We start from the raw sequence: 27,710 nt of genomic DNA, 5'->3' as shown, positions 1-27,710 counted from the left end.
TCCCTATTTAAACTGGCCATAGTAGTAATGAGATTGTACATCTGGTTTAAAACATTGCATATATTTTCCTGAGTGTAGGATTTTAGTGTAGGGGTCACTGTAAAAAGTGGGATGTGAGTTTCTAAGCTCTGTTCAGTTAGACCTCTCAATGACCATCTGGGGGGACCATATGTAGTTATCTTATAAACAACAGGGAGACAGGCACATAAGTTTTTAGTTACTTTCACATGCTGCAGAGAGTTAATGATACTACCTGGTTCAGAATTTACATGAATAATAGATACAGTTAATGTCACATCCTGTGTTTTACTCTCTCATTCCTGAAGAGAGAGCCATCATTTCACATTTACTAACCACCAAAACAGCTGCATACAATTAAAACCTAGGGTTTTCTGTATCAACTGTAAAATAAGTGGAGCTTGTGAAGAATACAGGATACTGTTATGTGGGGTTTCGCTTAGTCTTTTGTATTTTGGGGTTTGTTTTTGTGTATCTAGGAATGCAACATGGAAGAGAAGATTAACTTTGAAGTGCTAATGCGGGAAGGCATCTGTAAGCTACTTGCAGTGAGTACACAAAAAGACCAGCTCTTGCAAGCAGTTAAAAACCTGATGGTTTGCAATGCTCGTATACGTGCATACAGGACAGAGCTACAGAACCAAAGAGAAGAGCCTGTCTCAAGCAGAATGGAAGAACAGTGAGTAACTGCTCAAGTTCAAATGGGGCATCATGAAGCAGGCTTTTTACTTTCATGATTTCTTAGCAGCCTGTTATGGAAAGTGGATTTAAACCCCTCTGTCACCCCCCATACATACATATATTACCCCTACCTTAAAGCACGACTTAAGACCATTCCAGTATCATCTTTTTACTTCAGAAAATTCAAGTCCTGTTTTTCTGGGTAGATTTTATTATTGACATTAAACTATAATTCAGCATCGGAATATCAGGTAACACAAAAGATGTATTTGCTTTAGTGTACAAAAGGTGCCTAACCAAGTCTGAAGGCACAAAACCAAAACAGGCCAAGTCAGAACATGTCTATTTCTACTTTTCTTTCTTCCTATTGTTATTGAGGATCCTTTAATGATGGAATCATCGTGGTTAATTGGTACCCTCTGCTGGCCACTTCTGTTAACTACAGCAAAGTAATAAAAAAATAACAATAAATATGAAGAAAAATCAGTTCAGTTGAAAATATTCTCATGTTCTAATACTCTAGTGAGGTGAACTATGCGTGGTTTATTTGAACAATGTTATTTCTTACCTAATGGAATATATTTTGGGTGTAGCGTTGAGAATCATGGTGCAGAAACGCTATCGCTCTCAGGTTACTACTTTAATGAAATATTATATTGCAGTTCAGCATAGAAACTCTTTGAGTGTGTGCTTAGCTTCAATTAATTGTATCCATAGGAACAGTTCTGCTACTTTCTGATTTCAAAGATATGGTCTTACAGGAGAAATTCATTGAAGGAAAAAACTGCATTTTCTGATACATCAACTATTATCATGAAAGGTGATTTTGAAAAGAAGCACCTATAACTTGTGGTGTTTGTAATTATTGAGGTTGCATTGCTTTTTCTTACTGAGATGAAGACCTTTTATAGTGATTCATCTTTTATTTATGTTTGTAATGATGGAATACTAACCAGTATGTATATATGCTGAGTTTACTCAACTCCTGGTCTCTGATGGCAGTGACCACAGAATGGTGATGGCACATGTCCAGAATGGGGCAGAGGTACTGGGAGATACATGTGAGTGGTTCTGTTGTTTTCTTACAGTCATAGTCAGCTGTTGTGGTTTACTTGATCTGTGTCTGTCATGTGTTGCTTAGAACTCTGTCTTAAGGGGTCCTTTGAACTGTTGATAGAGGCTGCTAGAGGAGATGTGTGCTATAGAGTTGCTTCTCTACCTTTTAGATAGTATCTTTGGTCGTGCATTTGGTTAAAGCTTAATCCAGATAAGATGGTGATGGCTGAGAGACAATTCTGGGGTTTTCAAGTTAATTCTGTCCCCCTACTTGCTACGTGGGTTGATAATCTGTGAGTTCTGAAGACGACATAACTGCCTCTGCAAGTCAGGATACTGGTAGCAGCCAGAAATGTTCTTTTCACCTTATTTGGTTAGGAGCAGTGGTGGATGTAGAGTGCGCTCTATTGTTACTCATTATCTACAGGTTGTTTTGCTTCAGTTTAAGGTTGACCTGTAGATAACAAGTAACAATAGAGCGCATCAATTAGCAAACTGTCTGCCTGCATGTAAAAATCACAATATTAACAATCAATATTTTGTAATTTGTCTCTATTAATAGAGGAGGTGGCAATTCTCTAACCAATAATAGAACCGATAAATTTAGTTGCTTGTTCACTGATGTGTTACAGAATGGGAAAAGTTGATAGCATATTTGGTTCTGTAGGAGCTGGAAAAGACAAGGAAAATGAATCTACTTGTCTCCTAATACCTGGGTTAAATAAGATTTGGAGTAAAATCTTTTAGGGAATTAAGAAAACTGACGGTGTATCTTCCAGATTATCCTCAAGAATCTAATGACTCATCTCTTAAACCAGAGATACCAAATTTAACTCTAAAGAAAAGTGCTTGAAATGTGCTGTAATATGAGAACCCTGACACTTTTTAGTGTTTAAAGGGTTGAGTTTTAGAAGCCTAAATGCACAGATCTCAAACCTCTTTTCTTCTTTTTGGCAGGTCTTCAGAAAATGTGACAGAAGCATGCAGAGCAAAGGTTGCTATATCAGGTAAGCAGCATGGCAGTCACTTAATTGCAGGAGCTAATTGGCTGGAGAGGAACTTGGAACAGGAATTATACAAACAGGCTGGTATTTTTAGAGTGTGTATGTGGTTCAGGGGCATACATCTTCTTGTGCTTTTGAAGAGCCTATCCAGTATTTCCATTTTACTTTCGTGGACTTTCACTGTGGGAAATATATTTTCTGGTTGTCACTAAACATGGGATACATTTCAAAGCTAAATATGTGTAAATGTGCTGATAACTCTTTTTTTTTTTTTTGTTTTTCTCCCCACAAAGACAAACTTTGATGTGATCCTACAGGGTATGCCTAACAAATCAAGGGCAAAATTATAACTGGTATGCAAATGTTATTTAGTTAATGCAGATTACATTACTACAGCAAAGGTACAATGGTATGATTTCAATACAAACTGTTAACTAGAATATTTAGTGGTGATTTGCAGTAGGCTGGTGCACTATTTCCTAGTCTGTTCTCAAACGTCAGCACTATGAATTACATTTTGTGTGCCCACGCCCGTAGCAGATGTTCAGCATTCCTCTAGTTGTTCATTGTGACTGTTCTGCTGGCTTTGTTTGTGCTTCCTGACCTGCTGCTTTAAAAATAATGCAGAAGGGCTCACTACTTCAACTGTTTAAGTTAATTCTGCATATTTTGACATATCTTTAAGCAAGGTAACTTCTAGTAGAAGAAGAATGATGAGCACATGGTTCAATAATGTTTTCTGCCAGCACAGCTGTTTGCAGAATGAGTATCAATCTTTCCTCCTTATGGTAGTTGGATGAAAGCATCTGTTTGCCTGTCTGTGCTGTGGTTGCACCTTTGTTCGGATTTATAAAGCTATCAGCAGCGAAGATTTTAGGATAACATAGTACATGTTTGTCTTTAGAAAATCAGGTTTGGGTAAGGACTCTATTTTTAGTATGAAAAACCCGTTTAGGATACGGAACATTTATCTAGTTTCTTTTGATGAGACAATAGAAGGGTGAAATATACCACTTCATAGTATATGCCATCTGTTAAGGGTTCTGCCCTGTTAGTAACACAGTAGCTCTCAAACTGGAGGTTGTAATCCTCACAAGTATGGCACAGGTCGAGGCAAAGAGGGAGACATCAAATTCCTCGCTGTGAACTCAAGTCTCTGAGTGTTGGGATGCTACCGTGCCTCACCTCTCTTCAGATATTCATGTCAGGAAGCATAGCCAGGTCCAGTTTACAGCAGGAAAGCCTCAATGTTTGACCTGTGCTAATGTAGGCTTTCTATAGATCACCTGTTATTAACTCCTTATTTTCCTGTGTGTGCCTGAAAAGCACACAAGAAGTGATTGTGGGGACAGGTGTGTGCGTGCTTGGCAAGGGCAGGAACCTTTGGGCAAGACACATGACTGGGAGGTGCTGAGATGCCATTAACACATGCCTCCCTGGTTCCTCCTTGCATTGTCCTCTGACCCATTACCCTGTGTCCATTTAACATGCCAAATTGGATCCTGGTTGCTTGCGCAGCTGCAGTATGTTCGCATCTGTAGTGTCCCATTCTTCTTCTTTCCCAATCTTTCTCAATCCTTGTGTATCAAATTGGGCACGATGCGTTTCCTCCCTTTGCTATGCCAGCCTTCAACTGGAGCTGCCCCGCGTGTCTGGAAAGTGCACGTGCATGCGCCTGTCTCCTTGAGAACGCAGTCGCAAGTACAAGCGGCGTGAATCAAGAGATGTCATAACCGAGCGGTCTGGGGGAGGTTGGAAGCGAGAATCCAGTGGTAGTGCGTGGAATATGACAGGGCATGTCATTTCAGAATTGAAGATACAGAATGGATATTTTTAGGGGAAACAAATCCATCACTCTGGTCAGTACATGCTGGAAGCATAGACTATTGCCAAAAAAAGTGCCATCTTGTGGCCAACACCAAAAGTTGTGGAGCAGCCATGCAAGAGTGCTGAGGAATGTACTCCTCCAGAAAGCAACTGTCTTGCCAGATACTGTGCAGGGAGTGCGTTCCTTTTAGCTACAGATTTTTACACTTATTATTTTTACTTATTTATCCTTGATGTATGTGAATAAATTACATAATGTTATCAATCATTTTGTCAGGAGACAATACCTTAGATGTTGATCAAAAAGCATAATCATAATTTAAAGTAATTTTTTAAAGGAATCACTGCTGTTAAGTCTGCTTAATTGTAGTGCTTGAATGTATCCAATTTGAATCCACATGGATTTGTGGCTAATTGTAACTGAAATTAAGGTGTGAAAATTGATCTTTGTTTTTGATAAATGGCAGCTCTTTCAATTCAAGAATGATTTGAAAACTGATTTGCAAGTATCATGTTAAACTTGTTTGAGCAATTGACTATCTATATTGTGATGATTTTCTGACTAAGGTTTAAATTTTTCACCTGGAGTGATATTGAAAGTGGCGTAGGGAATTCATCTTTAATCTAGTACTCTAATTGTTAACAAGACCTAGTGAGTGCATTAAAGTTGCCATTCAGAGTCTGTCATGGTTAAAGATGAAAAAAGGCTTTTACTGTAATTCTATTTTCACATCCTTATGTAAATTTAAGACCTTTGTCTTTTAGGAAAGAAACAGTCTGTGCTTTGTATCTCGATGGAGATAAATACATATATTTAATGTTTGTGAGAGACTTCTGTAACTGTTTCAATTGAACTATTTCTGTTTCCTTATTTAAAAAAAAGCCCTATTTTAAAAAATGCTTACTATGCATATGCCTCTCTAGAAGCGAAAGGCGGTTTCAGAATGTGGTGACATTGATTTTTAAGGAAGTTGTAACAGTCTGTAGCTGTATGCTCGCAGTTCGCTATTGAAAATTCATGAGTTTTCATGCACGTTTAAAATAGATGAGTTTGCAAGTTTCAAAATTGAAATAGCATGTATGTCCCGTGATATAATAAAAAATAACTTATTCATTTAATATTACTTCTGAAAGAGTGACTATATGTAGTTTTGCTTCAATTGACAAGAAGTGGGTAAAACCCTGTAGGAATACATGACAATTTGTTGCCAAAATACCACTAGTGTTTTGCATCTTGGTATACTATATGTGGAATTTTTCCATCAGTCTCGTATGAAAATTAACAATGCACCTTGTTACACTGAAGACTTCTATCCAAAGCTAATTGAGCCAGTGCTGTTCACTGCTGCCATCATGTGTCACTTAATATATTGCATATATTTCTAAACTGCATCGTGCTGTGCTTGAGGAATCAACTTTGGATTTATAAAGCCCCCACTGCATTTGTCTTTTAATAAGGAACTAATAAGGCACATTATGTCTGAATCTGAGTCCTCAAAACCGGAGGAAAAATTAAACCAGGCATGACTTAACATAATTGTTCTGTAATTGCCTCTCTTCTGTGGTTCTGAAGTAGAAGGACGTTTCTGAGTTGAAAAACAATTTCTAAACTTTTTATGCCAACTGCGACAATTCTAACTGGGAGTGTGTTTACAAGTGATATTTTCTCTGTGGTTAGGAAAACAAGACTTAAATGTTTGCAGTATCCTGTTTTTTCCATTAAAACAGGAAGTTTTTCTTCTTGCAGTTGGATGAGTGGTTCCAGCACAAGGCAAGCAGAATTTCAATTTGCATCTGTGCATAATAGTGGGCCCAGAACCTCTGAGTTCTGAGAATACCGCTCTGACCTGTCTTATGCAGCCACTCTGAAATGTTATTTGAGGTACTTTCAAATGAAATTTAAAATATTCTTTATCCTAGCACAATTTCTAAAAGAAAATGACACTTCAAGTTGAACTAACTAATGACACTTCCTTTGATGTGGATAGTAATATTGAAATAGTTACACTGCTGTTATTTGTGCAGAAGGTCCTGTTACCTCCAGAAAACCTGGAAAAGAAACAAACTTTTTTGTAACTTGATCACAGGTCTAGTGTTGGCTAGAATTTAATTTCCCTTCCTTCTTTTTTTCCTCCCCTTTAGATATTCGAATACCATTAATGTGGAAAGGCTCTGATCACTTCAGCAATAAAGAAAGTATGTAAGATGTAATGAACTACTGTGATAAGCAATTGATTAGGCTTCTAAATTTAAATTGAGTGGGGAGGCCCATACTCATTCCAACCCCTTCTTTAGCCCTTCAGTAGCTCCATACTTTACTGTTTGTTGCCTAGTTGCTCTTAACTTGAAGTTGTTGGCTGTAGCAAGTTGAGTGAGTTCAAAGTCCTGTGGTCCCGTGTGCATAAACTCTAGTCTCTAAAAAGTCCTCATGAGGAAAAATTCAAGAGGAAGCAAGAGAGAAGTGGTATTATTAAGTGGATAGCAGAGAGACTTCTGATTAAACATGTTGTTTCATGTCTCATCTTCACTTGAGAGAGTATTTTGGAGGCTGTTTCCAGTAAGAAATGTAAATGGAAGTTGTCTGTTGGTGTTGGGTGTATTATTGGATAGTCTTCAAGTGCATGCGTTTTGCTGTGTCATGGTGATTATCCCAAAATCTGTTCCAGCTGTCACCTGGCATTGATTTCACTTTGATTTTCTATAGGGTCAGAGGGGCTAAGCGTGTCAAAATTGTCTAATCCTGTAGAGTACATTCATAAAATGGTACAGGCTTTGGATCAAATGTTAGGGGTTTTTTTGCTTAATATCAGTTCTATTAAACAAAATTACATTTTTGCTAACGTTTCTGAAGCTGCCAGCACAAGCTACCCCTGATTATTGAGAGGAAAAAAACCCCAGAGGTAGGCATTTTTTGCTCTCTGAATATTGTTCTACCTATGTGGCAGCTTTGAAAGTTCAATTATCATAAAGTTCTATGATGAAAATCTATGGTGAGAAGAATTTGAGGACAATTCCTTAGAGGTCTGATATACCATTTCTTCTAGTTTTGTTTACTGTAAGCATTTAGCATTGTGATATGTGATATTGCTAATAAAACCTTTCTTTGGCTCTCCCCAGCATCACAACGCTACGCGGTTTTTTGTTTGTTCAGAATGGGAGCTGAAGTTTTTGATACAGAGGTGGCTGTTGTGGATAAAGCAATAACAGATATCTGTTTTGAAAATGTAACCATATTGTGAGTATAATTGATTTTTCTCTTGAATGAAGTACAAATACTGCTGGTTTGCCTTTGAAAGGGTGTGTAGTGATGAATTAAGATTTGCTGAGGTCCACCGGGTTTTTCTGTGGGCAAAGGAATTGGTCCTGTTAACTTCAGTGGGTGGTGGATCCCCACCTCTGGAATGTTGGGGTTTTTGTATAGAACAATGCTGTATTGCTTTTAATTTTTGCCATGCTGAAGCGTTTATCGTTTTATACAGAGATAAACTTGTACCTGAAGGATAGCAGTAAATTTATACTGACACCTGAAAGCATTATGAAAGTACAGGCATGAACCTTGCACATATTATCCCATACCACAGGCTAGGGTGGGTCTCTTTTCATACCACATGTGCTGTTCCACCTGTACAGGCGTGTGCTACAGCTACTGTCCTTCCCATTGAAGAATACTAGACAGAAAATCATTCACTTATCTTTAAAAGTTACCTGGAAAAGAGCAGAAAGGTGTCCTCATGTACTTTTTTTTTTTTTGTTGTTGTTGCTTTATCACTTTCAGGAGAGTCCTGAGAGTCATTTAACTCCACTCCACCCCGCTTTATTTTTTCATATTAGCAATTTATATTCAGTCTCCTGAGGAAGACTGACTGGAAAGCTACAACTACTGAAAACTTTAAATCAGGATCCTGAAAACTGAGTGGCTGAGAGGGAGTGGATCTTTAAACCACATTTTAAACTCTCTTAAACAAGTTGGGGTGGGGGCAAAGATTTAACACTGCTTTTTCAAAGACATGAGAGCTGGCCATTATAACTTTCTGTGAAATACTGCAACAAAAGCAGAAATGGCACTCTAACTTGCCTTGTATCCTCCAAGATAAAGACAGACATTTTGTTAAAGCCTTTGGGATGATTTTGACACGGGCATCTGTGTCATGACATGATTTGAACCTGAAAGATGACATTATAGGCTTCTGGTTTGATGACTAAGCTTGAAAACAAGAGAATCTATAGTATTGAGAATGGAGAAAGCATAAGCTGTGGGCAGCGGAATACAGTGATGGGGAGTTAAGTTATGAATGACAGGCTTTGGGGGTTGTGAGAAAGGATTATGTGTAATGATATGAAGGAGATGGGGTGTACTAAGATATCTTTAAAGCAGTTCTCTCTAATTTAGGACCATGAGCATGGATAGGCTTTCACTCATCTGATTTTTGCATAACAGTAGAGGGCAGATTTAAGTGTGTTTGAATGTCTTGCCTGTGTATTTCCATAACATGGGGGGGGTTTTTCAGTTCTTAACCTAAACATTGAATTTCCTGTTTGCAGTTGTTTATGGTTGAATTATAACATCCATCTCATAGCTGCAACACTAAGTTGCTGCTGTGTACTCTTGTCTTTAATTCCATATTAATGCATGTCTTTGCCTGAATCTTATGGCATTCCTTCTCTTGGTCAGAAATATGTTATTTAATGTATGTAGTAGCAGCAACATTCCTTGCTGCAGTTCATTAACAAATGCTCTGAAATTTTCTCCTCGCCCCCCCTCCTCTTCAGTGATGAAGCAGGACCAGATTTCCAGCTGAAGGTTGAAGTGTATAGTTGCTGTATAGAGGAGTCTTTATGCGTAACAAACACTCCTAAGAAACTAGCGAAGAAGCTTAAAACATGCCTCAGCAAAGCTACAGGAAAGAAACTCAAAGCTATCCTGGAAGAAGACAGCACTGAGTCCCTTTTGCCTGCTGATCCAGTCATCCAGTAAGCCATCTGTATTGATATTCTGGTTTTATCATTTTAAAAATAGAAATAAACCTAGTATGTTGTAAATTTTTTTTTTTGAAAATTGCCAAGAAAGGGATTATTTCTGTACTTACCCAAGTTGAAACAAATTTACATTTTAAACAGGAAATGAGAGAGTAGGTGTGAATTCCAACCATGTCACTCAGGCTTGGGGCCTGGTTCTGATCTTCAAACACATGAGAAAGCTTTGTTTTTCTGCTATACAGTGAGCTAGCTGTTAAATCCACTGTTATTACAGGCTCTAGAATATTTGCAGTCTGATCTCTGGAGGAAATTGAGCTTGTATGAGAAGTCTGTATCCCCTGTCTGTCTACCTTTCCTTCTCCCCTTTCCCACTTGCTCTCTTCTTCCATATTATTTTTGTACCTAGCCAATTTTGCTCATCCTTGACAGGTAGACCTGTCTAAAAGTTATAAGTTGTGTGAAATACAGATGTGTGGTCTGCAGGGAGGAGAAACTTCTCTTGTACCCTCTCCCCTAATGAAGCTGTTTGCTGTGTCAGGGTTCCAGGTGAGGGTGTGTGCTCTGAATGTGGGGGCCATGCCCCTTGCTGGCTTTTCGGTAAAACTCTGCACTGTCAAAGGCACTTTACAGTTACAAGCTGCTCAACAGGAGTTTTCTTAATTGACTTTAGCACAGAATGTTTTAAAATGACTTACTGGTTTTCAGTGTTCATAGAAGTAAAGTGCTGTTCCCAGTAATTTACCCGTTTCCTTTTAAAAATGAGCTGAAGACTTTCATGCATTTTTAATGAAGTTAACTGCCTACTAATATTTCCCAGCTACTTTAATTTCATTGGGATTTAAGCAGGCCAAGTACCTAAATTGTAAATACTACAAATATTGATTTTATTATTTTTTTAGAAAGCAATTTTTTTCAAGGAACTGCTTCTCTTTTGGCAGCTGAACAGTAAAGAATCAATGCCTAATTCCTGCCAGGTGCTGAGTGTAGTCTTAGTCTAGCTTTATATATCTCTGCATGGATTTTAAAAGGAAACATTTAAACATATTCTATCTTTGTCCAACTGATCTTATTCTCTCAGTGAGAAATATGCATTCAAGAGATCTTGTCCACAGAGCAGAGCAAATTTCATCACTGACTTTCCACTGCATTCCACCTACTGATGATGTATCTTTCCATCCACACCACCTCGGGTGGCTGTGCTTTCCATGAGCTCCAGTTAGGTAGTGACACGCTGTCATTAGATACAGTTTGCTTCAGATAAAACCACAAGCTTATTTGCTGCCCATACTTGTTTGACTGCAGATTGCCTGTCTTTTAAGGAAGAGGCCTCGGTAGGCAGTCTAAACAGCTGCCTCCTTCATTGGGTTTTGCTTTCTCAGTTGTGACTATATTTTGCTTTCTTCTGTCTTGAAGTTTGTTTCTACCGTAAATAATCATCTCACGGGGACTGTTACTTTCTTAACAGAGTTGAATGAACAATGATGTGTTTAATGATGGCTTTGATGGGTAATTAAAAAAGATTCTTGGAAAGAAATGGGTTGTTATAGGCAAATTGAAAATAAATTGTCAATTTTTTTTATAGGATCCCCTTAGGATTCCTGTTAGTAAGACCTTGGTATGTAGCACTTGTAAAGGGGAAGACATTGCAAGATTACAAGGGATCTATCAAGTATTCCCAGAGAGTTTTACCAGTCCAGCAGGTGAAATTAAACTGCAACAACAAAGGGAACTTGCCGTATTATATGAACAACTTCTCCCTGTAGATTTCGTTTGTACAGGCCTCTTTTCAGAGCACGCATGGGTGAAGTTCTCCATTTTCTGAAAATTCTGTGATCCCTCTATGGCCAACTTCTTGGCTGTGAAATCTCCCTGGTTAGAGAAGAAACAGTCAGCCTTGTAACCTCTTACTGAAGTTTAGTCCTTAGGTTGGTTAACTTCAGTTACACTGGCTCTCTTCTCATTTCTATACAGTCTTTCTCCTACCTCACTTTTCCATTCTAGCTTAATCTTTTTTTTTCTCTTTTTTACATTTATCATAGAAGGAAAACGTTTAGTGCAGTTGTACTACTGAATTCGAGTAACCAGGTTGCTCTTCAGCTAACTCATAGGAGAGACTCCCTGAAGTACCTGTTTATTCATTTGCAGGACTAGCCTGTGCATGGGCTGCTTCTGCTTGCCTCCTATGTATTGTCCTGTGCTGGGCTGGAGGCACAGCTCGATGTCCTGGGCTTCAGTCGGCAAACGCGAAGTGCTGTTTTGCCAGAAGTACATGCTGTAATCTAATGGCTTCACTTACAGTTGGGTTATTTTTAGTAATAAAAAGTTTCCCTTCTATTATTTAAGTACAAGAGCATATCAGCTCTTTTCATTTTTTGGATTCTCAAGTTCTCCACTCTGTCTGTCTGGATGAGTGAACCAAGATAGGGATTTCTAACAGTGGATTTCATATTTGGAGACAGAGTCTGGAATCTGAGATGTATTAATATGCTTCAATGGAAAGGGTGATAGAGTTACACCTTCCCACGCCAGTGTCTGTGTGGCAATGTTGGTGCCTCTATCTCTTGATCAGTAAACAGATTTAACAACGAACCTTTGCCACAGGCATGTTGTGGAAATGAGCTGATTTTTTTTTTCTTAGGTAAAGTTATTACGTGGAAAGATATTATAGATACCTAAAGTACTGAGTGAGATGCAGCAGGCAGATTATTTTTTGCTATACAAAGAAACTGCCGTTTAAGGCAGTTAGGTAAAAACAAAGTCAACAATCCTGATTAGCCAGTTGAATTTGAGAAATACTTGCAGATAAAACTTTTCTAAATTATATTTCAGCTGACTGAAGGGAATGACCGTTATATTTTAGAATGAATATGTTGCTGTGAAGCATATTTTAAGAGTGAAGTAGCTAATTTTTTTGGCGAGGTAGTTGTGGTAATTAGTCATGCTTTAGGGGAAAAAAAAAAGTAACTTTAAAATCAGCACAGAAGTTTTATTTGTGAGAAGAAACTGAAATTTTTGGTACAGTTTAAATAGAATGGCAAATGTATTGCTCAACTGAATGGCAAAACACAATCAGTGGAGACTCTTTTGTTAGAGAACAGTCTAGCAGAGCATATATACAAATCCTGATGAGTTTTTGTTCAGATTGCCCTCTTGATATGTTTTGCTGCTTTTCTCCCTCTTCCTCTTTCATTAGGTTTAGATCTAGGTGGGCATCTGCCTTGTTTCCTCAGCAGAGACAAAGATTTTTAAAACAGTATGGTCCCACTCTGCTATTAAGAAAAACAACATTTGAAAAATATTATGATAGAAAACTATTTTTAGTGATGTTAGTTAAGCAGTGTCCTCTCACCTTTTATACCACCAAGCTATTTCATGCCGTGCTGAAGATATTTTAAGGCTCTTATGCTAGATACTGTTAAGGAGGGTAGTCGGTGATTTTTGAGGGATTTGTTTTCTTGTGAACTTTGTTTAAACTGCCATTAGCCAGGTGGAATTCTTACTGCATTGCTGGATTGTAAATCTGTTACTTGGTCTGAAGAGTATTTGGGGGAAAAGGTTAAACATGTACCAAATTTATACTGGTTTATTCAGAGAACTGCATTCCATGTGCACTGTGCTGAATTGTAAATGTGATTTTGGTTTTTTTATTAATTTTTTTTTCCTTCTCCCCCACCCCAGGCAAAATCCCAAACAAAGATATAACATTTTGAAGCCTGTAAGCACAATAAGAGGGTTCTTTGTGCCTCAAAACTGACTGTAGGATTTCTGCATGTGATGAATCAAGCTGTTAGACAGTATTAAAAATATAAACAACTTTATAAAAGTGTAGCATACCCAGGCAAAGCAAAAGAGTAGAGCAGCACAGAGGAGCAGTATACAGCCTTTTAATTTTTAACCTGTAATTTCAGGTAAAGTTTATGCCATCAGTTGTTCTATTAACTATTGCAATTTTTGAACCTGTTACCAAGTCTGATTGATTTACACCTAGGAATAAAAGCTGTAAAACGATTAAAAGCTGCTTGGTGTCCAGCTAGAAAGAAGAGTGAGATGCTGTAATGCTTGGGGAGCACAGCCCTTATGCCTGGGCTTGGCAGCTGCTGGCTCGGCAGTAAGTCTGAGCCCATCTCACAGGCAGTGGCCATGCGAGAGGTTCCCTGGCAGGTCCAAGAGACGTGGCTGTGGAAAGAGCCACCTGATGAATCCTCCTGACATTGGCCTGGAATTTGTATGGTGGTAGGGAACCGGATGAAAATCTGCGGAGGGTGGAGACAAAAGATAAGGATACAGGAACCAGATGAGTGGGCTGTGGGGCAGACCTGGGTATGAGGGTCTGTAGGAAGAGGTTGGACGGTGGCGATCTATTTTCACTGACAGGCACTGCCTTGTACCCAACTCTGTTGCCTCGGGCATGTCCAGACTCCCCTTAATTACTGCCTGAGCAATGTGAAACAAATCTTAAATGTGCCTTTTATTTTGCATCTAGTGGAGTAAAGTACAGTTTGCTGGCATATACCACTTTGGGGCTGGAGAGTGCTGATGACAATTTCAGGACCCACAACCTTACCATTACAGGAAATGGTAAGTACATATGGGACTAATTTAAGGAAATAAAATACCACTAACGTTTTGCATTTCTCTCCTTTGTAAACTCAAGAGCTTAAAGAGCTTGTTTTTCTTGATACTTAATATAGAACAACTTTTAATAAAATCTTTAATGCTTCTAAAACAGGCATCTGTAGATGGCTGAATAAACTATAAGTTGAGTAAAATTTCAAGTCCAGATGAAAACGTAATTCTTCTGGGAGTTTCTTCTGTCATTTGCATCTTGGTCTGTAGCTATATTCAAATTATTTCCCCTTCCTCACAACCAAGGAGGAGGATTGGAATGAAGAACAGCGTTTTCCTGTAGTCAGAAGGAAAGTAGAAAAACAGCTTCAGTTCAATGAGGTTGTTTCAGGCCCAGACTTAACACAGGATGTAAAGATGTGTGCTTGTAATTTGCATTGCTCACTGTAGTTCAGCTCTGGGACAGCAGAAGTCAGCAGCAGTCAACTTAGATGATAACACAGGGACTGTAGTTACACTGCAACTGAAGCTAATGCTTTTAAATACCAGGGGTACAGTTTGTGGTACTTTGTTATTTTCTGAAAGGATAGTCCCTCCTAGAAGCCACCCTCGAATTGTTAAGACACGGGACTTTCACAGTAGCTTCTGGGAACTTTTATCTTTGGTAAACTTGACCTTAAAGAGAATTTCATTCTTTACACTTCATTAATTCTGAATAAGTACAGATTTGAAGATTTATGGGGTGGATTTTTTCCTTGAAGGGCTGGATGAATAATTCTGAGCATCTTTGGTATTTGCAAACCTTTCTTTATTAGTACTTTATACTCATTCTTCTTCAAATTCTTTTCTCTGTCATTAATTTACATAACTTAGCCTGGTGAGAAATGACATACCTGGATATTTTGGTTCATTACAAACATTTCTAAAACATGACCAAAGTCAGAGTCAACTCAATGGAACGTTTTATTACCTGCTTCTAGATATAGAAGACAGAGCTTATTATGTAGCAGGGCTGATCAAAGAGGGATATTGCAATTCATTAGAAGCTCCTTCGAATCCTAAATGCTCTGCTAGTGCTAAAGACAGGGTAGGTACAATTTCTAAGCCATAATAAAACAATCTGAAGCAAAGTGCTCATGTGTAAATGTAGCTGTGTGCCATGATAGGACACGCTTAGGATGAGTTGTCCATTGTACTTTTTTACTTAAAAATGCTTCTGGATGTGAGATGAGATTTAGAACTATATTTTATGTAAGAGCACCTTGTTCTTGCAGAAAAAAATCTCCATTTTAACTTGAAATTCTTTTTTTAATTAAACTTACTGAAGACTAAAACCTGGTTTTTGTCTAGTCCTGTAGGATGAAATCTCTCTCTGAACTTAAAAAAATGATTTTTTTCATTCAAGTTCTTTAATGTAAAAATGGATCCAGACAGCTGAACTATATGTTTAGGGCAAATATTTTGGAACTGAGTGTTTATCTTATGCCTGGCCTTCTCCCCCAGAGGAATCCTCTTTTTGGCTCCCCCTGTACGGAAACATGTGTTGCCGTTTAGTTGCTCAGCCTTCTTGTATGACTCGGGATATGATGGCAGGATTTCTTAATCAGCAGGTAAGATGACATTGCTTGTGTTTACATCCTCTTCCATTAATAGCTGTCACTAAGAGTCGATTGTTAAAACATTTACCTGAAGTGGTTTCTTGAGAACTGTTATTTTTTCACCTGTTCTACTGGGAGCAACGGGAGAATTCTGTTTCAGCCGTGTTTACAAACGGCATCTTCAGTGGCTAAGTGTAAAGAAACAAATGTTTCCTTGGCACACTTATCAATAAAATTATTTAGGCTGTTATGTAAAGATCAAGTATAGTTAGTGGTTTAGGCTGGTGCTTGACAGCAGCAGTTCTAATAATCCTGTGGCTCTCATCCTTGTACATGCTTCTCATGGTGCTCGCGCAAGAGTTCCTGTCACAGCATGGTGAATCTGGACTGGTGAACCGAGCCTTACTGAAACTCATCCCTTCAAAAATGATTCATGTGAACTCAGTTTACTGCTTTCTTGTGGTTCATTGCACAACTAGGCAAATTAGAAGGTGATAGTGGAGGGCCAGAGGGGCTGGGTCATTTGTCAGGAGTACTTTAAACTGGTTGTGAAACTATAGCGCGCTTACGAAAGCTGTTCAGAAAAGTCATTTCAGGAAGTGGAAATTCTAGACAGATGTTCCTGACATTTGTTGAACATACTGTGTATTTCCAAAGTGAGACACTCCTTCTATTTGTCTTATTGTATAATTCCTGTAGCTAATAAAAGTGGTTGCTTTCTTACAGTAGACTAAATTTCATTCCAGGTGAACTACAGGTTCTGCATTGTCTGTGTGATGCAGCAATAATGCTGTGGAAACTATAAAGCACCAAAAGATGTTTCAAGTGTTGCTAACGTCTTAAAAAAATCAGTGAGACTGAAATTTTATGCAACAGAAAGTCTTTGTTTTAGGAAAGAATGCAGCATGGCTAAGTTTTGATCACACAGAGCTGATCTGTGTGTACCTTGTCATATGCTCTTAACTTGTTTGTTTGGCAATTTCTGGCTATTTCTTCCCTTTAGCAAATGATAGGAAGCCTAACTACCTGGAGGAGGCAGTATTGTGTACTAAGAGGTGGCAAACTCTTTTGTTACTACTCACCAGAAGAAATTGAAGGTAAACTGGAGCCAGCATTGACAGTTTCTGTCAACAAGGTAAAATTGCTTGTATGGCTTTGGTTTTGTTTGGATTTCTTGGTTTGTTTTGTTTGGGTTTTGTTTGTTTTGGGGGAGATTGGCTTTGGCTTTGGTTTAAGATGTACCTATCTACAGGAATTCTGGGCTCTCAGGTGTTGGTTTGCAGAATGCTTTATTGGGATATGCTTCAGGGAAATTGGAGGCACTGAATTTTTTAGCAGGGACATTACATTTCTTAGAACAAACTTATGTCCACAGCTATTGCATTAGGCTGGCTTAACACAGAAGTAAAAAGGAGGATGTTTTGATTTAGGAAAAGCGGTAACTTGCTGTATGTCAGTTCCCTAAGACAGCTCTGGGAAATGTATTGCATATGGTCCCTTAGCTAATGCTCTGCTAGACTTTTGTCCTCAGCAAGGTGGAATTTTAACAACAGCTTTTTTGTTGGTGTGTGTTATTTGGCCACGGTCTTAATTAGAAGGAGAGCTGGAAAATTGCTCAAAATATTTTAGTGCCTTAAAATAAGCAGCTTTTCTTAATACTGGTTTTGTGCAGGGTGCAATAACTTTGGAAGTTCTGTTCTCTAGGATGACATTAGTGTTGCTTTTCATACCCTGATTAGGAAGGCTGAGTTGAAAACCTGAACTTAAAATGTTATTTACTGTTTGGCTAAAAACCAAAGTAATTTATAGTAATATTGAAGTGCTCAATTCAGGAATGTTATTGGAAGGACCTTCTAGAATGGTGAGTATTAGAGTGAACAGATGTTTTCAAAAACTGGTTTTGGTCCGGTCATCAAGGGCTTAGTGTCACGTAAGGACGAGCGGAGGAATTTAGGGTTACTAGCAATTGACACTGCTGGATTCTTCGCGTGTAAGCAAATAGACGTGTTGGGAAACTGTACTAAGCACAGGTCAACCTGGATACTGCTGTGAACGTTTGATGGCAGCACTAGTTCTGAAAGAAACATTCCTCCTGCCTAGTCACCTGTTCAGACTGTTGTGCGGCTTTATGCCAGGGTAGACACTGGGGCAGCTGACAGATGAATCGGAGAAGGGAGCTGATGTGGGTTAAAGTTAGCTTACTTTGGGGGCAGGAGGAGGGTTGGCTTCAACTGTGGTTTCTTTTGACACATTCTCTTACCCAGTTCACTATGTGGCTACGCAAATGTTGTGTGGTGCCAGAGAGGGGCCGGGCTATGATTGGGAAATGTGTAGGAACACAGGCTAGTAAAAAGCCTCAAAATATTTTAGTGCCTTACAACATTGTTTACAACAGCAGTATCAGCTTTTGGTGGCTTTCTGGAGAACAGGGCTGCTTTCTCACCTAGAGTGAGACTTGCATATAAACCAAACATTTAAACTAGGCACAACAATGTGGCCTCTTCGTGTTAGCATTGCTTTAGTGTGCTGAGATTTAAATTGATTCCTTAACGTAAATGCATGAACAATTGGCTTTGTTAAAAAATACAGCACTAGCAGAAAGCTGGTTTTAATTAAGTAAATACTGAGACCATGATATATATTTAAGCAGGTTTAAGTTGCTTCCCTCTTCAGTCACTTTTAATTGCACTAGTCAGCCTTTGCTATAATTTTGTTTTCCAACTGTAAGAAATGCTTAACTTTTAGATAATTTTATATATTACTGTCACACTTTAGAATGTGGATTTAGACATTCTATAATTTGCTATCAGGCTACCTCATATCTTGGGGGCCTTTTTGGGGGGGGGGAGGCGGGGTTGGTCTGTATCCTAGTTCTGCTTTTCCTTTTAACATAACCATATTTTACTAAAGTGTGTTGCTCCTCCAAGTTGCCAATGCACTTAGAACCTAAAATCCAGCTTAAAGAGCCTTTGCTGGGAGACCATCCATATGTTTGCAGAATATCCTTAAAGTTTATGTCAAAGGTACATAAATATTACACCATTTTAGAAACATGTCAGACTGCTAGAGAGCACGACTGTGAATTCTTCTTCAATTTAAGTTAAAATCAGGAGAAAAAAGCATTTAAAACCATATTTGGCTATTTTACTACTTAAACAGTTTCCCTTGAAAATACCTTAATGCCTGCAGATATTAGATTCCTTTGTTATGGAATTTCTCCTAGAGTTTAAATGAAAGCAAACTAATCACATGGGCTTGTCTGCTTCATGTTGTTATAGAAACAGCAATTTCAAAATGAAAGTTGAGATTGAACATCGACTGTAGATGTTCTAACTAAAATCTCTTCTGGTTGCATATGTGGCATTTTCATTTGTAATGTGAAGCTGATCCTTTACATGTAATTGAAAGATACTTTCTGAAAAGTAATGAAATCATCTGGATTTATGAGAAACTCTCTGGAAAATATTCACAATGATAGCTTTATTTCCCATTCCCTTTGAATGGAGACTTGAAGAAGCCATTAAGACCAGCAAAGTCATTACTTCAACTTCAGATGACTTCACTGCTACAGCTGTTGAGCAAGAATGGTTCTGCAGTTCCTATTATGCAAGCGCTACTATTATTGTTCCAGCTAAATGTGATTATAACACATTATATTGCACAACTAAGTAGGGCAAGAGAAATGATATTTTCTGTAGCAAAGAAAATTTGCTGGAATCCAATTTGAACAAGAAATACTCCTCATGGGCTGATTTCTGAGATTTTTTTTTCCCAAGCTTGCTTTAGTTTGAAATGAATAATAAAGACCTTGCCTGCACCTGAGAGCTTAGCAAATTGGTGTGTGTGCCAGCAGTTCACATTAGCTGCTCAGTATTTGGAATACTTACTCTGTGTCCTGGTCATAGATTATAAAACCTTTTTTTGGTGCCATGCATGCCTGAAGCTTGAGGAATTCTGCAACGTTGCTTGGAATAAATATAGGCCTGTGACTTCCTTCCTGGCATATTTTACCGGTGCAATCTTAGCTCTGGTGCCACCCACTGCAGCAGTCCCAGAGCTGTCTCTGTGTTTGTGCTAAACCATGTCGTGAATGGGATGAGGGACATCAAATGTTTGCAGCCATAGGCTCAGGGGTCATAGACTGGCTGCTGAACACTGTAGTGGGAGTGAAAGGACAAAATCAAGCTCGTGTTTCTGCGGGCTGCTTGAATGACAGTTCTTGTTGGAGCATCTCTTCTGAGCTAGGCCAGGTAGAGCAGTTCATTGGGAAATGTAACTTTGAGGGAACCGTGCAGTATTTGTAGGGAACCCAGAAGTTCACCCTTGGGCTGGAACAGAAGGTATGAATAAGAGTTCTTGACCACATAAACATTCAGGGAGCCAGCAACACGAGCAGCGTTCTCTGTGTGCGTCAGGAAACTCCAGCAGCGGGGAAACTAGAGCAGCCCTGAAAATGTCTGTGTTCTCTGTAATAAGGACTTTGTCCTGCTGGTTGGCTTAGACAAGCCTTTGTACATGTGAAAATACTTTGGAAAAGCACAGGCTAGCTAAATGCTTCCAAATATCTGGTATCTCACAATACATTGCTCAGTTTAGTCCTGCAGTTGCTTGAAAGAGATTGTGGATGTGGGCTGGAGAAGCAGATATAATACCCAGATCCCATACAGGAGTCCTAATAACACATATGCTCCAACAGTGCAGTTTGGAAACTATGCTTTATGGCTCCCTGGTGCTGCACAGAATGCTGGGTGGTCATATAATACCATCTTCTGGTGTTTGACTGCTGCATTGCACCCACGATAGCTGAAATGGCATAGGAATCCTCTTCCCTATTATACTTACTGTCCAGTGGCCACAGTGATGTTACGTTAGTGCAAGTGCACAAACCAGTAGGGGTATAAGGAGAAAATATTTGTAGCTGAATTGGTGAATCTGGTCTTGTGTGTTAATGCATTTGAATGCCATAATTTTTAAAATTTAACCACATCTCCCTACTGGCCTAAAACAAACTCCATGGAAATTATTGCTGTTACAGCAGAAACCAACACACAAACAGATTATGTTGTGTTTCTGTTACTTCTTGGTTTATTTTTGGTACTAAAAACATGAAGGAAGCTTGTTGTATGTGACTTGATTTAAGCTTAAAATAGGTATGCAGGACTGCATCTTAGGCTATTCAGTATTTTTCTCCAGAACTGTAATTTGTTTTGGTGTACCTTATAATGAGCTTTATAACTATTTCTCCTCAGTGTGTTGGGACTGGTTTAGCAGGAAAGTAGTATTCCCCAGCAATAAAAAAGGCTTTTTTTTTTTTTTTTTTCTTCTTGTTCCCCTTTTTTACTTAAAAGATGAATATTATCAGGCAGATAATATTAATAATAGATTGTTTTGGGGAAGTCCAAAGAAATGTTTGTAGTGACATTAACATTAAAAATAAATAAAAAAAAAAATTCCTTTCTAGTCTTTTCCCACCTTCAAAAAACCTCAAATCTGCAGATAGGACTTAAGCCTGGCTTCAGCTTCTAAGAATCATTAGAGTTCAAGAATCAACTCAGTTTTTCCTGTTAATGGTTGTTTTGGTTTTTACAATATCTGTAGCAGAGTTGGTTCAGTTGCCTGTAAGACTGAAAGGTTGAGCATTCTTATAACATGGTTCCTTAAAACACATTTTTTGGTGGCTGTTTTGTGGGGTGGCATTGGTTTGGGGGTGTTTTCTGCTTGTGTTTTTTTTTATTACATTAGTTTTTTAGTAAGTAGAACTGGGCATGTAGTGCAATTCACCCAAGCTTGGAACATTCATCAGCCCGTTACTGTAACGGTATCTTGTATTGCTTCTTAAATATTCAAGCATCACCTATGGATTGTTGCTGGAGGTTTTATCTCCTTTGAATAATACCACAGTTGTGGGATAAAACCTGCAGCAAACATCATTAAATAAACTTGTGTGTATGGTATGCTTGAAGTTCTTACCTGTCAAATGTTAATCTATTTGATTTAATTTTTTTGCTGGTATCTATGGTTACCTGAGTTAATGGGATATAGAGCACTTATGGATGAATTACTTCATCTCCTATTTTTAGACAGAAGAATTTAAATGAGCATATCCATCAGATATGCTACAAGCAGCTGTTGGTATTTCAGACGGTTACTTCAGTAATGCATTTAAAATCTGGGGAACGTTCTGTAGAATGATTTTTGTTTGTCTGAGTATCAGAACTAGGCATATCCCCCTGGGATCCTATGTGTAAATTTAATTTCTGTCGGTGTATGTTTAACATCTTTAGCAGATGTTTGACATTTGAATTGTGTAAAAAGCAAGATGGTTGATCTGTCCCCACTGCGTGTTGAGGAATACCCTGAGGCCACCTTTGTGGTCCGGTTCACTGTCCAACCAGACAGGAGACACTTGAACACAGCGTGGAGCTGGTTGTTGGGTTCCTTCAAAACCTGGGGTGCTCCCCATGAGAGCAGGAGTCCATGAGCGGCAGGAGGGTGCTGACGGGTGGCTTCCTCTGTGTCCTGCCAGGCTCCAGGGCTGACCAGTGGTAGGGTGCCGGCTGGCTCCCCGGCGCCAAAGCTCCTCATCCTGTCAGGATCGGGGGCTATGCTGTTCTCCTGGGTATGCCAAAAATCCTTTTAAGAGCAGTGTCATAATAGCCCAATTCTTGTTCAGTCTGGTTGAGTTGTATATGCAAAGATATTCCCAGGGTTTCTACTTTTACCTTTGCGAACAAAGCAAGGTTAGTTTAATTTGTTCATCATGTTCTGATGAACAGCAGTGTTGACCAATTGTGTTCTGGAAACTTTTTCACTTGTGTTTTATCAGACTATTACTAAAAATGTTTCAGTATTTTACACTCACAGCTAAATTGTTTGCTTGTTTTATTGCAGTAATGCCATAACAAAGAAACCAGATACTGTGAAACTACTGCTGAATCTAATCTAGATTTTAAAAATCAATTGAACTATGTCTCCAAACAGAAGGGGAAATCTTGGCTGCTGTGTAATTGAGAGCCTTTCTAACATCAGCTGAAGAAATTTGATAGACTTACCGTATACTTTTCATCTGAGTTCTTAGTTGTTTCTGTGTAGCTGGCCTTTGCTAAGGCCAAACTAACACGTTGATTTTGAAATGACAAACAGGATTTATTATTTTTTCAATATTAGAGCAAAATGCCCTCTCATGCTGGAAATCAATTCTAGCAGAACTGTATGGGTAGCTGCTACAAATGCCCCTTTATGTATGGACTAGATAAGTCTCTTTTTCATTTTCCTGTCACTGGATGTCCTGATTCACTGAGAGAAGCATAAAATAGACACGAAATTAGAATACACTGCATAAACAATGGCCTACAGAAGTACAGTAGGAGACCCAAATAGTAGCTGTAACACTGTCCAGCTGAAGAGTTCAGAGAAAGAGCCGCTTGGTGGTGTGTTAGATTATTCACTGAACTGCTGTGGAAAAGGATGAGCAGTGCAAGATGGGCTGGTGAAGGCAGAGGGGTGGGGGAGACATGAAACACGCATTCTGCAATTCAGAGATGAACTGTAACAGTAGTGCTCCAGTCCCTTAGTTTTCATATTTTATGCTGTTTCAGTAGCTTTATGAGAAAATATTTTTATAAGCAGTTCTTGATATTAGTGTTTTGGGGTTTTTTTAATTAGAAAAGAATCTGTATTAGATAAAAAGCCAAATGATGGCAGTTGATACCTCCCTTACACTATCAGTGGGCATAATTCCAGTGTGGAGCTGAAGCAGTAACTCATTGCTACAATTTGTCGTTCCTAGGAAACCAGAATTCGAGCTGTGGATAAGGACTCGAAGAGAAGAACTAATACCTTCTCTGTTATCAACCCTGTATCTGGAGAGGCTGTGATGCAACTTTTTGCTACTGACAGTAGGGATGAACTTCATAAGTGGATGGAGGCTTTCTGGCAGCATTTCTATGATCTGAGTAAGTAAGCAGGCAGCTCTGGCAGCATGTCCTCTGAGTGGGGTGTTAGGCAACATAAAAGGGATCCTTGAACACTGTAGATTAGAATTGCCTCATAGGCCTTTATTTGCAAGGCTCGTGAGAAGGAGAATGTTCTTTGGGATAATATTGGGTGGTGGTCTAAACTATTTTACTAAACCACGTGTTCAGTCCAGGTTTTTGCAGGAAACCAGAAGCAGAATATGTCCATTCATCTCAGAACTTGGTCTCTCTTAGCGGTGTTCTAGGTAATTTATTTTTATTTTTGAGGACTGCTGGGTTCTGCTGTAGCAGGATGAGTCCACCTCTACCTGGTCACCCTACCAGTGGTATACCAGTTTTCTAAAGTTCTGCAAGCATGAAACCTCTGGGTGTGGAAGACCTGGTGAGAAGCAATGAGGATCCTGGCTGGATTCATTTGGGGCCCTGGCTAGCATGTAGATTCAGCCAGCCCTTGCAAGTGGGCACGTGTGTACAGGACTTCCTTGCTCAGCAGTGTTACTGATGAATTAAATTGCAACTTGTTGCATTAGGGATTACTTGATTCTGGTGGCAGTTCTCAGGTTTTGGTACCCCTTGTTACATGGGAACGTGCTCACAGAAGCACGCTCCAATCCAGTCCTGCAAATACACGCTGCTTACTTGAACCTGGTAAAAGCCCTACCTGAGGCTTTCTAACAGAGAAGTAATTGGGATGATAAATTGATGTTTGGATCCTTTGGCTAACCTCTGGAACAACGCTGTTCTTACATGAAAGAAGAAACTCATTTATTGGTGTAAGCCATTGAAATAGTATCGAAGCAGTTGCACTGTGTTGCTTGTTTAACAGCCAGTATTTTTTTTTTTAGTAAGAACTACATACATTAATTTGTCTTTTTCCTCTGCTCTAATAGTTTGACTTGTGGGGTTATTAAAGGTGAGGAACAACTGTCGGTTATGCTGTCACTGACAAGGTATAGTTGGCTCCTGATAGTCATTTTTATCGGGTTGGAAAACAGAAACGGGTCAATAATGAAATATCAGTCTTTAGTCAGAAGCCACACCAATAAAATCAGTGTATTGGGATTGCAGATACTTAGTATTGTAGTTGGTATTTCTGGTTCTTTCTAGCTCTGCTTTACAGTGAGGAAAGGCTCTATCAATTAAAGAAACACACCAAGCAAAAACTAGGGCTTCCTCTTTAAATTAGCCATAGAGTGGGGTAAAAGAATGACGACTTATTCATTATAGATAGAATACCCATGGATTTTTGAGACACATTACTTGGGTTCAGAAAAAAATGGGTCACTTGGCATTTAGATGCCTTTTTTCTTCCCTGGTTCTAAAATTCTCTTAATTAATGTGCTCAGAAAACTTGGAATGATTGTTATGAACAAAGTCATTTTACTGTGTCTTGTTTTCCTTAAGGTCAAAAAATCTATTAATAGAAAAAGAGGTTTCCTTGTCTGCTAAGGGATAAAAGGCAAGTTATCATCTATTAAGAGAGAACTTCCTTTACTATAACATTGTAACGTGGTTGTGTAACACCCAGCCTGCAGTATATTGGAGGTTGTCCCAGTAACTTCATGAAGCTTCTCTAACCTTAAACTATGTGTGTGTATAACTATATATTTTTAGAGGGTTTTGATGAATTTATACTGTGTTGGGGAATTTGAAGAAGAATTATGATCTTTAACCTTCATAATGTAACAGTCTTGCTGGGATGCTTGACGGTAGTAGCTTGTAACCTTTGTGCGAAGGGAATGAGTGGAGAGTTAAAAATACAAATGCATCCTGAGCTACACAAAAGTGAATGCTGCTGTTTAGCATCGCTTTGGAAATAGTTCCCTAACACCACCTAATACCTTCAGTTTTTTTCAAGCTGAAGTGTTTAAGTTCCAGTCATTGTTCTTTTCTCTCTCAGGCCAGTGGAAACATTGTTGTGAAGAACTTATGAAAATTGAGATTATGTCACCACGGAAACCACCTTTGTTCTTGACAAAAGAAGCGACCTCCGTCTACCATGATATGAGTAAGTGGGATTTGTCTTTTCAAGTTGCAGGGTAACAGAAACAACATTGTCTGTGCTCAAATGGCTTCTGGTGTTGATGTTGAAACACTGAGTTTTTTCGAGGGCACTTCAGACAATGAAAGAGCAACATAATTGCATACCAAGGAGTTCATATGAAATCTGAATTTGTAACAGCACAAATAATGAATAGATTTTTATACCTTGAGCCAAAAAATCTGCCATCTGGACTGCAGCTAGAAAGCCCTGAACACATTCAAAAAAGCTGTCACTGGAAATAAACATTCATCCTAAGAGCAGTGTAAAGCTCAGGAAACATAAAGGTAAAATAGTTTGGTTTGCAAACTGACAATAGCTTTAACTAGTTGCACGAAATTAATTTGCTGTTCTCAAAGCTATTTAAAGGCTTAGCTAGCATAGCTTACCTGTTGTTTGGCCTCTGGTAATGATGTTGAAAAATACGCTTGGAAAATCTGTCTAGCACATATTTGAGACTTCTATTTTTACAGAGCAAAATGGTATGCAGCAAGATTATTTTAATAGTTTCATTACAGAAATAATATTTATAGACTAGAAAAAGTAGGTCACTTTGTTTTAATGGGTCCAGTGCAGTATTGGCTGCGAAATACTGTACAATTCTAAATGCCTGCCTTCTTGCTTGCTGCTTGAGATTGGGACTGTGAAGATGTTCAAAATACCGTGTGGGTCACTGAGTCACCATGCATCAGAGCGCTGAACAGTCAAGAGAGTCCTATCTAAGCTATGAATGCAGAGCAGAAAGGCAGTAAATAAACTATGTAGAAGTTTTACCAAGGTAATGCTGTAGCATAATTCTACCTATGCTCCAGTACAGCTGTGAGCAGAACACAAACTCTGTTTCACTCTTAATATACCATTTTTTTCCCCTGCTTACTTAGAGGATTAAAATGGGTTTTTTTTTTAATAAACGTGTTGAAGATTATTAATGTGTTATTTATGTGTGGCCTGCACTAGAAAAGATTGCTACTGTTTCAGAGGCTACTATTACTGCAGTATACATAGAAAACTCAATATAAGGGATAAGAAATGGGGTTGTGAGAGTCTTAAAGCACATAAAGAAAAATGATAGATGTGAAGATGTCCTGTTTTCTGCAGGCTAGAGGCACAAGAATACTTAGTCAGGAGCCTTCTGTGAAACAGTTTTCAAAGCACTGTACAACAAAATATGTTTAATATCTAACACCCATAGGTTTCCTAGCAGTAAATTATTTTTTTCTACTTGGAAAGAAATATCAGTGCTTACCCTGTTGCCTCAATGTCGACTGTCACCTCAGTTCTCTCTTTGAAAGCGTATTAATGGATGAAATGGAAAAGATTACATCCTCTTAACAGTAGTCCAAACTCCAGGAGACAGTGTTAAGAGTTTTGTATTCTGAATAATAATAATGAAATAGGTAGTGGTCAAATTGTTTAGTAGCATTTCAATCTGAGTTAATTGCTCTCCCTTAAAACTACAGGCATTGATTCTCCAGTGAAACACGAGGGCTTAGCTGATATCATACAAAGAAAAATCGAAGAGACTGATGGTGAGTTCCTGCTTGGCCATCAAAAAGAGCCTGCATCTTCCTTATGGGCTTCGTTCTTTGATGGATCTCATGAGATGGCTGTTCAGAAAAACAGGTACCTGGGCCCAAAGAGAGATGCTATGAGTCCTAATGACAGCAAAGGCAAGAAAAGAAGAGCTCTGTCTCCACCCTCTGATAAGGCACTCTACAGTGCAAAAGCACAGGCCAACCCTGAGCAATTGGGCAAAGAGAACCAGGAGAAGTCTGACTGCACATCTGCCAGTAGTTCTGCCTTGGGTTCAAAGCTGCCTGTGAAAATGCAGCAGTTGCAGACACCCATCGCTGCTCCTCGAAAAACAGGTCCTTGTCAAAAAAGCAGTTTAGCTGGCTGTGGGAATCCTGTTTCATTGGTTAACAAGATGAAGTCTGGAACCAAGCCGGTGCTGACCCCTAGATAG

The 27,710-nt window shown here is 38.8% G+C and overlaps 1 protein-coding gene across 1 annotated transcript; it reads left to right on the top strand.

Moving 5' to 3' along the window:
• Positions 1–536: 536 nt before the first annotated feature.
• On the top strand, positions 537–27,710 carry RTKN2 (rhotekin 2; the record flags this gene model as incomplete). The annotated part of the gene is made up of 11 exons (XM_084265101.1): positions 537–697; positions 2,713–2,762; positions 6,729–6,782; positions 7,704–7,821; positions 9,357–9,557; positions 14,047–14,141; positions 15,633–15,739; positions 16,731–16,862; positions 23,517–23,682; positions 25,604–25,711; positions 27,205–27,710. 11 exons carry the CDS (start codon positions 537–539, stop codon positions 27,708–27,710), a joined length of 1,698 nt encoding a protein of 565 aa, XP_084121227.1.

The sequence above is a fragment of the Gallinula chloropus genome (genome assembly GCF_964237585.1).
Source record: "Gallinula chloropus genome assembly, chromosome: 5".
Taxonomy (NCBI): Eukaryota; Metazoa; Chordata; class Aves; order Gruiformes; family Rallidae; genus Gallinula; species Gallinula chloropus.
Note: the sequence above shows the minus strand (reverse complement) of the source record. Positions and strands in the feature narration are given on the sequence as shown.